Genomic DNA, 12,662 nt, shown 5'->3' with positions numbered 1-12,662 from the left:
TACTAGCTATTTATACTAGTACCACTATACTAGTACTATACTGCTGGTACTTACTCCATCATTTTATAGAGTTGCACAAGTCACTGTCACACCTTTATCTACTTACCCATACTGAAGATGAGGTACTACTACTCCGTGACCGGGTACATTCTTCTTCACAGTCGGAAACCGAGTTCCTCCACTAAACAGAATCCGACTCGAGACAATGCAATGGGCCGATCGGGTCTAACTGCTATTGGCCAGTACTTGAGTATTGAGCATGGGCAATGACAATGACACTGACATTGAAATGGTGCGATCTCGATCTGCATGTGCCGGTCGCCCCTCCTTCTCCAACCACCCACTTTCTACATTCTTCACGTCACCACTCCCAGCACTTCAACTTCAACTTCACCGGGTCACTGCATCTCACTGCATCTCCCTGATGCTTCGAAATGGCTTCCAAGCAGAGGTCGCACCTCCCCATGAAGACGGTCCAGGCTTCCTCCCCGATCGAGGTCCTGTCTAACACTTTCTGGCATATCTTCCGCATTTCCGTCTCATGCGCCCTCTTGTTTGCGGACAACACCGTTCTTATCGCCGCGCTACTTCTTGCGCGTCTTCAATCTGTGGCTGATCGGTACCAAAGACCACGACATGATCTACCGTTTTATCCCAAAACCGTGTTGATCACGGGTATCGGTACCCCCCACGGTTTAGCTCTCGCCCGAGCTTGGGCTGCGGGGGGGCACCATGTGGTCGGGGCAGACGTCGCCGACCTTGATCTCCCCGTCCGATCGGGTGGAAGTATGTCCCGTACTCTCCTCGTCTTCTACCGTGTTCCCAAAGATCATTACATTTCCCGCATCCTGGATATTATCCATCGCGAGAAAGTGGATGTGTGGATCCCTTGCTCGCCCAAGGCAACCGCCATTGAAGATGCGACCGCCAGACAAGTGATCGAGAGTCGGACTAGCTGCAAATGCATCGCTTTTGACACCGATTTGGCCACGCGGTTCCTTCACACCGACTCCTTCGCCCAGTTTCTCATTGAAAGAGATCTTCCTGTGCTCGAGCGCCATCAGGTACACTCGCGTGACTCGATCCACAAGATCTTGCATCGGTCGCCCAGTAAGTCATATCAGATTCAGCGACTAGGCTCCAGCTCGAAGGACGCCGCTGTACTTTTACCAAAGCGCACTTTGAGTAAGACGTACTCGGAAGTCAGCGAGCTTCAGATCAACCAAGACTATCCCTGGATTCTTCAGCAGCAGAATCGACTAGGGGAGTTCTATGCAGATATACTAGTGGTCCGTGGTCATGTCCATGCCATCAAAGTTCGGCTTGCGGAGACTCAGAAACCACACTGGGGTGCATCCCCGCTGGACGAGGCGCTGGCGACGGCCATCCATCGTCTCATGCAAAGCTTTGCCGTGAAGGGGGAGCGCGTATGACGGGGCACCTTTCCGTTCGACTCCTCGTGGATGAAGAGTTCGACCATTCTTCCGTTCGCCATACCATCCATATCGCGGACTGCATTCCGGGTGCTGCGGCTGCGGAGAATCTCGTTCGCAATGCAACCTGCCCTGTTGCCGGCTATCTTGCTGTACTGGCACCCGAGCCTGCGAATCAGGGTAATTGGGAGGTGGTGGCGACACTATCCCGACTCCTCGCCCTGAATCGACATTGATTGGGGGTGAGAGTCGGCTGATCGCCGGTTTAGTATCTTTACCATTCTTTCCTTTGAAGCTGGCCAGGCGAGCAAAGGCCCTCGTGGAGGCGGAAGCGATACCTTTTATCTTTTGGAGAGGTCCATTGTTCTCCTTCCGGGATCCTTTCCCTTGGTGGTGGCATGTGCATGTGTACCAACCATTGCGGGCGGTATGGTTGTTGATGAAGCAGATCCGGGAGACTGGGCTTGCCAATGGGTCATTGAGTGGGTGATGGGATGGAATTATGAATTATGAAAGCATGAATTATGAGAGCGCAGCTCAGTATTTCGGGATTAGATATAGCAATGAATTCGGTATAGCAGCACTCTAACCACAGCTGACTACTCGTATACTCCATACTAGTACTAACCATGGTCCACTCCGACCTTTACCATGTGGCAAGTATACCAGTGTAGATCTTTATACGGCCGTAGCCTGAAAATACTCCACTACACAAGTAGCATAGAGTGCGAGCACCGCCAGCACTGCCAGTGCCGAGTGTCTCCACTTGGTGTGGCTGAAGGCCCCAAAATAGAAAACCACGGGCTGTCGCCTGGGCGATCGTCCTGAGACTCGCCCGCAATAAAACAGTCCTTGACATCCTTGACATCAGCTCTGTTCGATGTGATTACTTCTCCCTCCCCCTCACCTCGTCGATCCCCCTATCCCCATTACCCGACTACATCCCCATACTCCATACTTTAACTAGTACTACGGAGTAATCACCACGACTTGACCACGACCATCCCGCATCTCCCGCATCTCCACCGAGGGTTACCCACGCCAGCCAAGAGTTTAAGGCGTTGCGCGTCCCCCAAGCCGCCCCATTCTTATTATTTCCTCAAGTTCCAACATTCTTGACCTCCAACTGTCTTTGGGTCTTTTATAACACCCCCTACCTGTCAATCATACCGAGCTTGATTTGACACCCTTCCTTTCCCGTGGGTGACTTTGGAAAGGGTTCAGACTCCCTTGCAGTCCGTCGCCTTCACTTTCTACAGCCATGGCCAAATTCCGGATCCCCCGGCCCTCCGGTGGTAACCTGGGGAGGACAAAGAACTTGCTTCATTTCACACAAGCCCTCATTATCTTCGTTGCCTGGGCCATGACCATCGCCATCTGGACCAAGGGCGATGGCATCGACGGCCGTACCGTCTGGTATTGGATCTTGGTAAGTTGCCAGCTTTGCTATCCCTCCACTTCCAATTGAACCTTGCAGCTGACAGCCCGTGGTGTATAGTGCTGGATCAGTATCCCCGCTTTGATTTACCTCGCTGCTGTCCCCATGTGGCCCCGGGCCCGTCGCTTCGGAAATGTCTATGCCTTCGCCACGGTCGATGGGCTTTATGCGCTCTTCTGGTTCAGCGCATGGGTGTGTCTTGCTTCATACGTCGCACAGGGCAAAAGTATCGGCAAGTCCAGCGATAGCAGTTCCGATCAGGATAAAAACAAGCGAGCCAGCACCTCCAAGAAAGGCTGCGACAACTGGGCATACGGCAGTTCCAGCAAGTGCACTGTCAGCACCGCCACGACCATCATTGGCGTTGTGATCTTGTAGGTTATAAGGTTTCTTTTGGTCAGCGAGATAACCCCACACTAACTGGTCATCTTCTTCTGCAGCATTCTCTTCGGCATCACCGCATGGATGTCCCTCCGCAACGTGATGCACTTCCGTCGTACCGGTACCCTCCCCGATGCCGTCTCCGACCCAACCTTTGCCGCTCAATCCAAGGCCGCCTTCTCCAACAACCCACCCCACGACTTCGAGGAAGACGAGGAAGACTTCCGCTCCGGCCGGGGCGGTGGCATGGCTGCCTCCTCGCGCGGCGACCAAGACGAAGACTACGCCCTCCTACAACAAAACGAGGCCGATGATCTAGGTCGATCTGCAATGCACGGCGCGTACGATCCCACAGCACCCGCACCTAGCAGCGTTCTCCACGACTACGGCAACACCAGCTACACTGGTGCGGAAACCAGCTACGGCGGTTCCAACACTAGCTACGGCGATCGCAATACCAGTTACGGTAGCGGACCTCAGGCGCCGCAGCACATGCCTTATTCTCCATCTGAATATAGCACAACAATGAGCGCATACCCGCGGTAAAACAAAAGTTTCTGTGGGAGGTAGTGGGAAGAAGAGCCCTGGATGGCATGGAATGCTAGCAATGAATACCCCGATATCATCACGTCGCTCTGCTTGTTTTATTTTTGTGTCTTGACATAACATGACCACGGAGTGGAGTTGGCAGGCGCATTGTTTTTTTTGGCCTTTGTTGTTGTTTTTTACCTTCATGGAGGAGCGTAGGCATTGGCTGCCGTCATGATTCAGGCCCTCGGGCAACGATTGTACTTTCTGGATGTAGCAAATAGATCATATTGATGTGAATTGTGATTGTCAATTATTCGTCCGTAGACTCAGCAGACTCAGCAGACTCAGTAGCCTTCGACTAAACCGGGTTACACCAAACACCAAACATGGTGCTTGTGCCAGTGCCTGCCCCAGATTGGCAGAATGTCCACCGCCTCTGGCTTTTGGAGGACAGCTCGCCGCAACTCGCCGCAGCGATCACCTTCAAGTTGAAATACCACTCCATTTCTCAGAGGTGCATTGCATGATACGAAAGGTGGCATAGTTTCCCTCTCCCTGGTATGAATCTAGCTCAGCTTGAGTATTCACACAATACTCTCCCGCCGATCCCACATTCCATTCCCATTCACCATCTACATCCTCAAGCATCAACTAACATAACCACTACCAGAAACAAAAGCACACACACATCTTTAAAGAAAACCAGGACTCCAACAGTCCACCCACCACCAAAATGGCGAGCGAAATCGACCTCTACAACCAATACCCACTACACATGGACCCAGCCACAAAAGCCATCACCCTTCCCCAATCCTCCGCCTACACCACAACCCAACAAAACACAGTCACCAACGAACTAAACGAACTAAACACACTCCACCGCGCCCTCCTCTCCCTTGACCCTCCCAACATCCCCCCACCCCCACTGCCCGTAAACCCAAAACGCAGCGCTCAAATCACCAAACTCCGCGAAAGCGCCAACACCGCCTTCCGCAAAAACAACTACGCCGAGGCAATCCGCCTCTACACATTCGCCATCGATATGGGCGTTACCCGGCCGGGCTGGGAACCCGTTACCCTTGCGCGCGAGGAATTGGCCGGGTTGTATGGGAATCGGGCGCAGGCGCAGATGGCGCTTCAGGCGTGGCCGGAGGGATTGGTCGATGCGAAGTTGAGTGTTGATTCGAAGCCAATGGGGAATGTTAAGGCTTGGTGGCGGGTTGGGAAATGTTTGGCTGAGATGACGAGGTATGAGGAAGCGAAGGGGTTTTTGAATAAGGGGATTGAGCTTGAGGGGCAGGGGGCTGATAGTGCGAAGGAGTTGATTGCGTTGTTGATTGATGTTAATGCTGCGTTGAAGAGGGTTCAGGGTGCTTAGACTTTTGAGTTGCTCGCTGTTTTCTCCCTATAAAGTATTCCTTCTTTCTTGTCTCTTTGCATAGGTACTGGCTTGGCTTCAAGTTGTTAGCTTCCAAGGCTGGTTGACGATTCCCGAGATTGTTATGGCGTTTAGGATGAATTCATTACTTTGTTGTTTGATTTTATATATTTCACTGATATTCCAAGTTCTTCCTGGGCTCAGTGACTGCTTCGTTTATGCTTCTAACCCCCCGACGTCATGGATCCATCCAAATTGGGCAACACCCATTGATTCCAAGGTTTTCATGAGATATAAGCTCAATCCATCCATGATAGATTAGTCTCAGATTCAAATTTCAGCCCATTGCCCGAAGTTCAAGTTCGGTGATTCATAATCCGAGTTCAACTTGGAGTTCCTAGAGTACCTAGGTAATAGGGTCACTTCTCGTATTAAGGCCCGATATATATCTCCCACCATGGGGTCTCGAAATTCAATTTTGTTAGAATAACATATAAAAGCCCACATATTTTCAACATTGAAGTAACCTTTACGGAAATATTTGACGGAACTACCCAATATAAACATTCAAAATCTCAAAAAACCACTAGATTGAATCATCTGCTCATCAACAATTCCATGTACTACTATACTCGTGGCGACCCAAGCTCTCACCGCCCCCACTGACTCCATTTTCCGCCCCCACGGCCCAATCCAATCATAAATATTTAAAGATCCACCCACCACCCAAAAAAAATCAATATCATGGAGCCACTTCTAAAAAATGCAAAAAGTCAACTCCGATAGGGGGAATCGAACCCCCGGCTGCCGTGTGAGAGACGGCGATGTTAGCCACTACACCATATCGGACTTTGTTGAAGGAGAGCTGAAAATTTGGCTTCATGAATCCATTCCTGCTCGAAGCCATAAAAAACCAATGCATGAACCTGTTCCCATCCGCCTTCACATAACGCCAGAAGCAGTCCGAGTCTTCGTGATATGATGATCACTCCCATCACTTCTTCGTACTGGCTGAGCCCTCCGCTCCATTGGATGAAGCATTGCTCTTGCTGCCTGACTGACCAGCAGCCTGGCCACTTTTGCTTGAACTAGCTGCGCCTTGGGCCGGCGTATTGTTTTGGCCACTGCCAGTGGATACTTCTCTTTCTGTAAGACTTCGAAGAGGTCGCTTCTAAAAGCTCGTATAGCAATCGACGTCGGCGCAAGTCCTATGAAATCAAATAGTTAGTATGACTTGTCTTTCTTAATACAACCAGGGAAACCCATCAATGTCCGTGGTTTCTCGAATTTGTAGAGACAGCTGGTCATTTGGTAGTCTAATACAACCTGGTTAGTTCCTTGTCAGCATGAAAAAGAATCACATGGGAGACATACCAGGACGAAAGCCTATTTCTGAACCTCATGGATCTCGTATTACCCCCATATGGTACAGCAATTGCAGCCCGAATTTATGATAAAGGCCATTGGAACAATGCCAGCACTTCAGTACAAGTGAGAGAAGGAGGTAAAGCAGCAGATAGAAGAACACAAGGTTAATGGAAGCCAGCTAGCTTGTCATTCATGGAATTAAAATCACCGCTGATTGATCGCGCCCTTAGCCCAGGCTGTGCGGGGTACGATGTGCTGGCAGAGGTTCAGTCGTTTCGAAGCATATACATGTTTTCAACCTATGAAAGTTGTCCAATTAAGCGTAGGGTTGTAGCGCGCGGCAAGGACAACTTCTAGATTTCCGCTGGGTCCTGGGACATGATTGGCTGAGAACGATGGCAGTGCCTGATGCAAAGCCTTGCCGATACAGTGGCGCGCGGCACGATGGGATCATTTAAAAACCGAGGCTCAATGCTCCAAAGCCCTGAGAGTAAGTTCAAGGAAGGGCCGTGGTTTGACTTAAAATTAGACTCCCTGCCGATTCTTGTACCCAGACAAAGTCAGCCAGCAAAGACCTCACGATGTCTAGCATCATCGACATGACAAGGTTGTCGAAAAGCGAAGAGACTCTAGGTAACGGAATCTCCGATACCAGAATAAGTGAGTTCAATCCCAGTATCTTTTGATTATGGGGGTTACATGCTCACATAACTGAAATGCAGAAGGCTACCCAAAGGGGTATCCCGAATTGGCAGCATTTATGGAGAGCGACCCAGGCTTTGGCATACTGCGTCGATTCAACCATCTACACTTACGAAATCTCTTGTACATGCAAGAAGAACTCACATCCATGGATCGACGTCTATACGAGATCGATGCTTCAGAGACGGATGAGCTCAACAATATGACCCGACCAGGCGATGAAAATGTAGATAGGAAAGTTTTGATGACGGAGATTCGAGTAAAGCTCAGAGAATACGGTACAGTTCTTCCCAGGTGAACTATATTGCTGAGATCATGATCTGATAGTACTAACTCCGGCACCAAACCTCAGATGATTTGCTTGTTGCATACCATTCTATATTTAATCTCAAATCCCCCACGAAGGGAGATTTACAGAATTTCCGTCGATGGTTTCATGCTATGAATCCACTTGTCGAGGAGGAGGCTGGCGCGTTCCAGAATACCAAGGATCTCTGCTCCTTGAGCTCTCAAGTCTCAGATTTTGCCTTCCAAGAAACTCTATTCAAAGGGCTAGTGGCGAAATTTATCAGGAGTAAATGGATCGAAAAGGTAATTGCCTTGAATTTTTTATAATGCGGTGAGCTCTGCTAATTTAAATTGGATCTAGATATTCAAAACGAATGTATGTTCTCTTTCTCGCTACGCGAGGGTTGATGTGGTGTCTTATTTTTCTCTCACGGTAGACCGAGCATCAATGGGACCCCAGACAAATCATCTTTGTATCGGACAATCGCATCTACCGAGCAATGAGACTAACTACAGTGATCGCGGCATCATTTTCACTCTTAATTCCAATTATTGTCCTATATTTTGTTCACACTTCGGCATCCCGACTAGTCAGCATCGTCCTATTCACTCTTGCTTTCTCGACCTCTCTATGCATATTCACGAAAGCCAACAGTTCGGAGATATTTGGAGGAACTGCAGCGTAAGTAACAATTACTCGAAATTCTACTACATGGAGACTAATTATGTGAATTTAGATTTTCGGCGGTCATGGTTGTTTTCGTGGGGACGGGGCTCGGAAGCTCTTGAGTGCGTGTCATTGTTAGGACAGCATGTATTGCTGAGTTATGATGGGACAGGACTTCCACACAGTTAATTCGGGAGACCTGTAACCCTCGTATGCTACTAGAACCGTATCAGGTTTTCCGTTAGGCGTATCGTGATTATTATCTATTAACGCGGACTGCTTTCACGGTGTACAATACCAAACCATGCCAATGTATTTACTTGTTCTAACGCAATGGCCGCAAAAGTTCCCAGCTAGTACCTACTATAATGGGATAGATAGGCCAATCTGTTCCCTTAGGTAGCTGCTAGTCTGCCACATTAGAAGGCGGTTAATAAGGTGAGCAACAAGGAGTTGGAACCTTTTGCGGCGCCACTGTATACCGTGACCACTCCTCATCAAATAGCTTGTGATGGAACCGAATGGTATCGACCCTATTTATTAATCCTTGTTAGTTTCATGATCGATTGGTGTGGACTGAAAGATACTCGGGGGCATCCGGTTAGGGTCCAATCAGTTGGCATCTGCAAGCGCCCCACGTGCCCAGGAAGACAATGCGCCCGCTTCTCCCTGACCATCTTTTGGATATGAGAGGCTGGTGAGGCTCTCTTTCCCATCCTTAGCCAATGAAAGAGACAGGATAGGTGAAAATTATGACGTGGCAATTCAGCCTCATTACACTTCTCGATAGTCATCGAACCGCCTTCTCCTTTCCTATACTTCGCTCTCCATTGTACCCAGGCTATATTTGCTCAAAATGGCAGAGGCTATTGGGTTTGCTTCCGCAGGTGTTGGAGTTGCGTCTTTTGTTGTCCAAATTTTCAGCAGCATTAGCGCCTTGAAAGCTACTCATCAGTATAACCGAGAACAGGCACCAAGAGAGCTTCATGATCTTACCAACAACCTTGAATTCTTGAAATTATCCTTGGAAAGCCTCCAGCCCTTTGAGGGAAACCCGCTCGTTAACCATGCAATTCGAAACTGTCAATCAATGTATAGCGACGTCAACAAATCTTTGAAGTCACTTCTGGAGAAGATGCACCGAAGCCAATCTAACAAAAAAACCAAATGGAAATTCGATCTATCTCCACAAGTTCGCGAGCAGATCGAGGACATCGGAAATAAGATTTCACGGGTTATTCAAATGCTGAATACGTAAGTCCCGACGTCTCGAAGTAAGCGGAAATTACTCCTCACACTGAACTGAAGCTCAATACTCCTTTTGATACCGATACCCCCCAAGAGCATCGAGCCAAACTCCATGACTTTGTCTGGCTCACCTAACACACACTCACATACTCTGGAAGACGTACCCGTTGAGAACAATGCTATCTCTGGTAGAAGTAATACAGCTCTCGCGCAACCCCGAGACCCTCCCATCCGGCGAAGATCTTGTACAACAAGACACTGCCACTGCTCATGCCATATGACGGAAAATCGCCTTGGCCGCTACTGGGGATTGGAATACACGCCACTTGCAATAATGTTTGGGAAATGTGACAACCAACAATGTGACGTGAAAGGCATTCGCTGGAAATTTCGATTTTCTTTCAATAATCTCGGTGTTCCGTTGGCACTTCTCATGGATTTTGAATTTATCCTTGGTATGGGAAAGTATTCCCTCCGGCCCGCTCTCAGCGTGCAACGCGTGGTAGCGTATACATCTCCAGGCTTTGAGATTCTGTGGAGATGCCGAAACGGTCTTCTTTCATTCCACGACGCCCAGACTCAATTCCGTGAATTAAACAGATCATCGTCTCCCTTGCGACAACATATCAATCCGGGAGGAGACAACTACGTCCGGGTGAATTTTCTGATAAAGGAATTCGAGTAGAGCTTCACTAATGAATTTCAAGGAACTGCTTTGTCATGGCCCTTGGATCGGCCAAAAAGACCAATTTGCTCTTCTTGACCTATTTGCTAACGAGTTGGATATGACACTCGAAGATGAAGGAAATGAGTGCGTTTTCCCATCAAATATTGGGTGATGATTATCCTGACGGAGACTGCATAATAGATTACTTCTAAAGTGTGCTTCGTGGATTGGGGAAGGACGCCATCTAGATCTACTTGAAACTATTCTCCACTGTGGATTTGATCCCAGTGGAACTGATTCGCCGCTCTTTCAAAAATGGCCCTCTCCTTGTTCGCCTAATTGGATTTCTGAAGAGCTAACACCGGATCCTTTCTTTATTGAATCTATGACAATACTTGCAATAGATAATCCGGGTGAGTATGTTTGTTTTTATAATCTCAACAGTTACTTATGACTATTTCCCTCCCCAGGATTTGGAGGATCGACTCCTCTTCAAGATGCCGTTCTATGTGGACGAATGGAGACTCTACGGTGTTTGGTTTCGAATGTGACATACTGGGAAGACCATCGAAACTTTCTAGGACAGACACCTCTGCACTTGGCAGTCTATAACCCGAAAAAAATTCAGATTGATTCTGGATGCCGGGCATAACCTGGACGCTACAGATAGGTGGGGTGTCACCCCGCTAATGTACGCAGCTGCATTGGGAATGAACGATATCGTAGGTTTGCTCATTTCGAAAGGTGCAAACATAGTGATGCGTGCTACTCATTCGAATCGGAATTTCATAAACTATGCGTCTACACGTGGACACTGGGATTTGATCCTCGAATCACTTAACACCATACGTCAATACTACGGTGAAGATGCTTTCCAATGTTTTGTTGGCATGGCTGTTATGCGTCTTGTGTCTGGGGACACTTGGCTTGGTGATCGAAGAACGAAAGTCATCGAAACCCTTCTAGGGCTTTTCGATGATGTGAATTTTACATTCGAAGATCCCTATCGAGGGCAACGAGGGCAAAGTTCTAACAACTTGCTGCATTATGTTCAAACGGAAGAAGAGCTTCAAGCCCTTGTTCGCTGCGGATTCAACGGTTTTAACCAGCCCAATAGCGATGGAGAACTTGCAGTTTCTTCGATTGTGTGTCAGATCGCGGATTTCAAATTGTTTCGGGGCTGTCTTGATTATGGGACTGATATCAATCATATAGATCACAGTGACCGCACTGTCATATTCAAGCTGATACAGTGTCTTGACAGGCTTAAATGTTCGACTTGGGATACTCTTGAGTCAATTAAGCTCTGTTTACACCGGGGGATCGATATCTTCCATACAGACAGCTGCAGATGCGCCTGCTCTATCAATGGCTGTCATACCTCTGCTGGGTTCAATATTGGATTCAAATCAGAGCTCCTTACTGGGAGATCTAATGCAAGATTTATCTGGGCCTTTGAATGGCTCTCAATTGTTGAAGAGTTTCATGGCTATGAGGCAGCAAAAAAGCTACTTCTCTCATTTATTCGCCGGACGCGGTTCGATTTTCTCAAGATAACACATGTATGTTGTCACAGGGGTAAAGGTGTAGGTCGAAAAGGACCCGGCATATCTGACTCCCAGCATGTGATTGAAGATTTCCAAGGTGTATTGGATGAGGAAGAGGACATGATCGAGATATTAGAGGAAGGGATGAGAAAAGATGCCCGAGAAAACTTGGAGACACTTGGATGTCTTTGGATGCAGTTGCTTAAGCGAAGATGCAATGAGACTCTTGGTCAATCCCAAGAAAAAAAGAGAAAATCCGACGAACAGGGTGAGTTGCCGAAAATTATTGATTATACTGTGTGCCAGAGCTAAGGTGAAAATAGTCAAGTGGAGAGAAATATCACGTCGATTACAAAAACGATACCTACAGTGTGAACATGAGTTGGGATGTAGGTAGTTTCATCTCGAAATACCAGAGGTCTCATCTGCTACGAGAGGTATCAGAATACGTTTTCTGGCTTCAACACGAATATCTGCGAAAACTTGACCACCCGCAAGACATTCTTGCTAAAGCGGGATGGTATGAGAGGCGAATGAGTTGGCTTGCCAAGCTTGTCCATACAATGGAAATGTCGGTGCAAAAGATCAAACAAGCAATGGAAGGAGTAGACCTGGAGGAAACAAGATCGGAAAAGATTGATGGAAAGGCTATTGTGGAGCAATTCTGGACTTGGATGAAGGCAAGGGAGCAGAAGTGTCACTGAATGATTAGGAAATTGTTTTAAGTAAAACAGAAGTTCTTCAAAATTGTCCGATCGAGTATCTTTAAAGTGTTCACGTGCATCTATACTCCGATGTCGTAGTTAACGAGTGGCACATAGTTTGGTTCACGCTAGCCTGTTATGATATAGCGGCGGTGATTATGGATCCACTTTTCCAACCAATCACACGCCCATCGCGAGCCCTAGCCGACTTACGTGAGCAGCACATCATGTGACGCACAACCGACCCGCATGCTGCAATATTCAAACCACGAATTCTCATCCCCGACCAACGACAACCCCATCCATACGA

At 48.1% G+C, this 12,662-nt stretch overlaps 6 protein-coding genes across 6 annotated transcripts; all 6 read left to right on the top strand.

Annotated features, from left to right (window-relative positions):
- Nucleotides 1–434: 434 nt before the first annotated feature.
- N7509_011797 (uncharacterized protein) lies at nt 435–1,433 on the top strand (the record flags this gene model as incomplete). The annotated part of the gene is made up of 1 exon (XM_056636434.1): nt 435–1,433. One exon carries the CDS (start codon nt 435–437, stop codon nt 1,431–1,433), a length of 999 nt encoding a protein of 332 aa, XP_056482464.1.
- Nucleotides 1,434–2,694: 1,261 nt separating this feature from the next.
- Nucleotides 2,695–3,798, top strand: N7509_011796 (uncharacterized protein; the record flags this gene model as incomplete). Its single annotated transcript, XM_056636433.1, has 3 exons — nt 2,695–2,862; nt 2,932–3,245; nt 3,312–3,798. 3 exons carry the CDS (start codon nt 2,695–2,697, stop codon nt 3,796–3,798), a joined length of 969 nt encoding a protein of 322 aa, XP_056482463.1.
- Nucleotides 3,799–4,516: 718 nt separating this feature from the next.
- N7509_011795 (uncharacterized protein) lies at nt 4,517–5,161 on the top strand (the record flags this gene model as incomplete). The annotated part of the gene is made up of 1 exon (XM_056636432.1): nt 4,517–5,161. The coding sequence occupies one exon, from the start codon at nt 4,517–4,519 to the stop codon at nt 5,159–5,161; it is 645 nt and encodes a 214-aa protein (XP_056482462.1).
- Nucleotides 5,162–7,110: 1,949 nt separating this feature from the next.
- N7509_011794 (uncharacterized protein) lies at nt 7,111–7,529 on the top strand (the record flags this gene model as incomplete). The annotated part of the gene is made up of 2 exons (XM_056636431.1): nt 7,111–7,189; nt 7,252–7,529. 2 exons carry the CDS (start codon nt 7,111–7,113, stop codon nt 7,527–7,529), a joined length of 357 nt encoding a protein of 118 aa, XP_056482461.1.
- A 1,513-nt stretch (nt 7,530–9,042) lies between these two features.
- N7509_011793 (uncharacterized protein) lies at nt 9,043–9,444 on the top strand (the record flags this gene model as incomplete). The annotated part of the gene is made up of 1 exon (XM_056636430.1): nt 9,043–9,444. The coding sequence occupies one exon, from the start codon at nt 9,043–9,045 to the stop codon at nt 9,442–9,444; it is 402 nt and encodes a 133-aa protein (XP_056482460.1).
- A 1,346-nt stretch (nt 9,445–10,790) lies between these two features.
- Nucleotides 10,791–11,960, top strand: N7509_011792 (uncharacterized protein; the record flags this gene model as incomplete). Its single annotated transcript, XM_056636429.1, has 1 exon — nt 10,791–11,960. The coding sequence occupies one exon, from the start codon at nt 10,791–10,793 to the stop codon at nt 11,958–11,960; it is 1,170 nt and encodes a 389-aa protein (XP_056482459.1).
- Between the last annotated feature and the right edge of the window lie 702 nt (nt 11,961–12,662).

The sequence above is a fragment of the Penicillium cosmopolitanum genome, assembly GCF_028827165.1.
Source record: "Penicillium cosmopolitanum strain IBT 29677 chromosome Unknown utg000011l:1.0-3548175.0:1.0-3550911.0, whole genome shotgun sequence".
In the NCBI taxonomy this organism is placed as follows: Eukaryota; Fungi; Ascomycota; class Eurotiomycetes; order Eurotiales; family Aspergillaceae; genus Penicillium; species Penicillium cosmopolitanum.
Note: the sequence above shows the minus strand (reverse complement) of the source record. Positions and strands in the feature narration are given on the sequence as shown.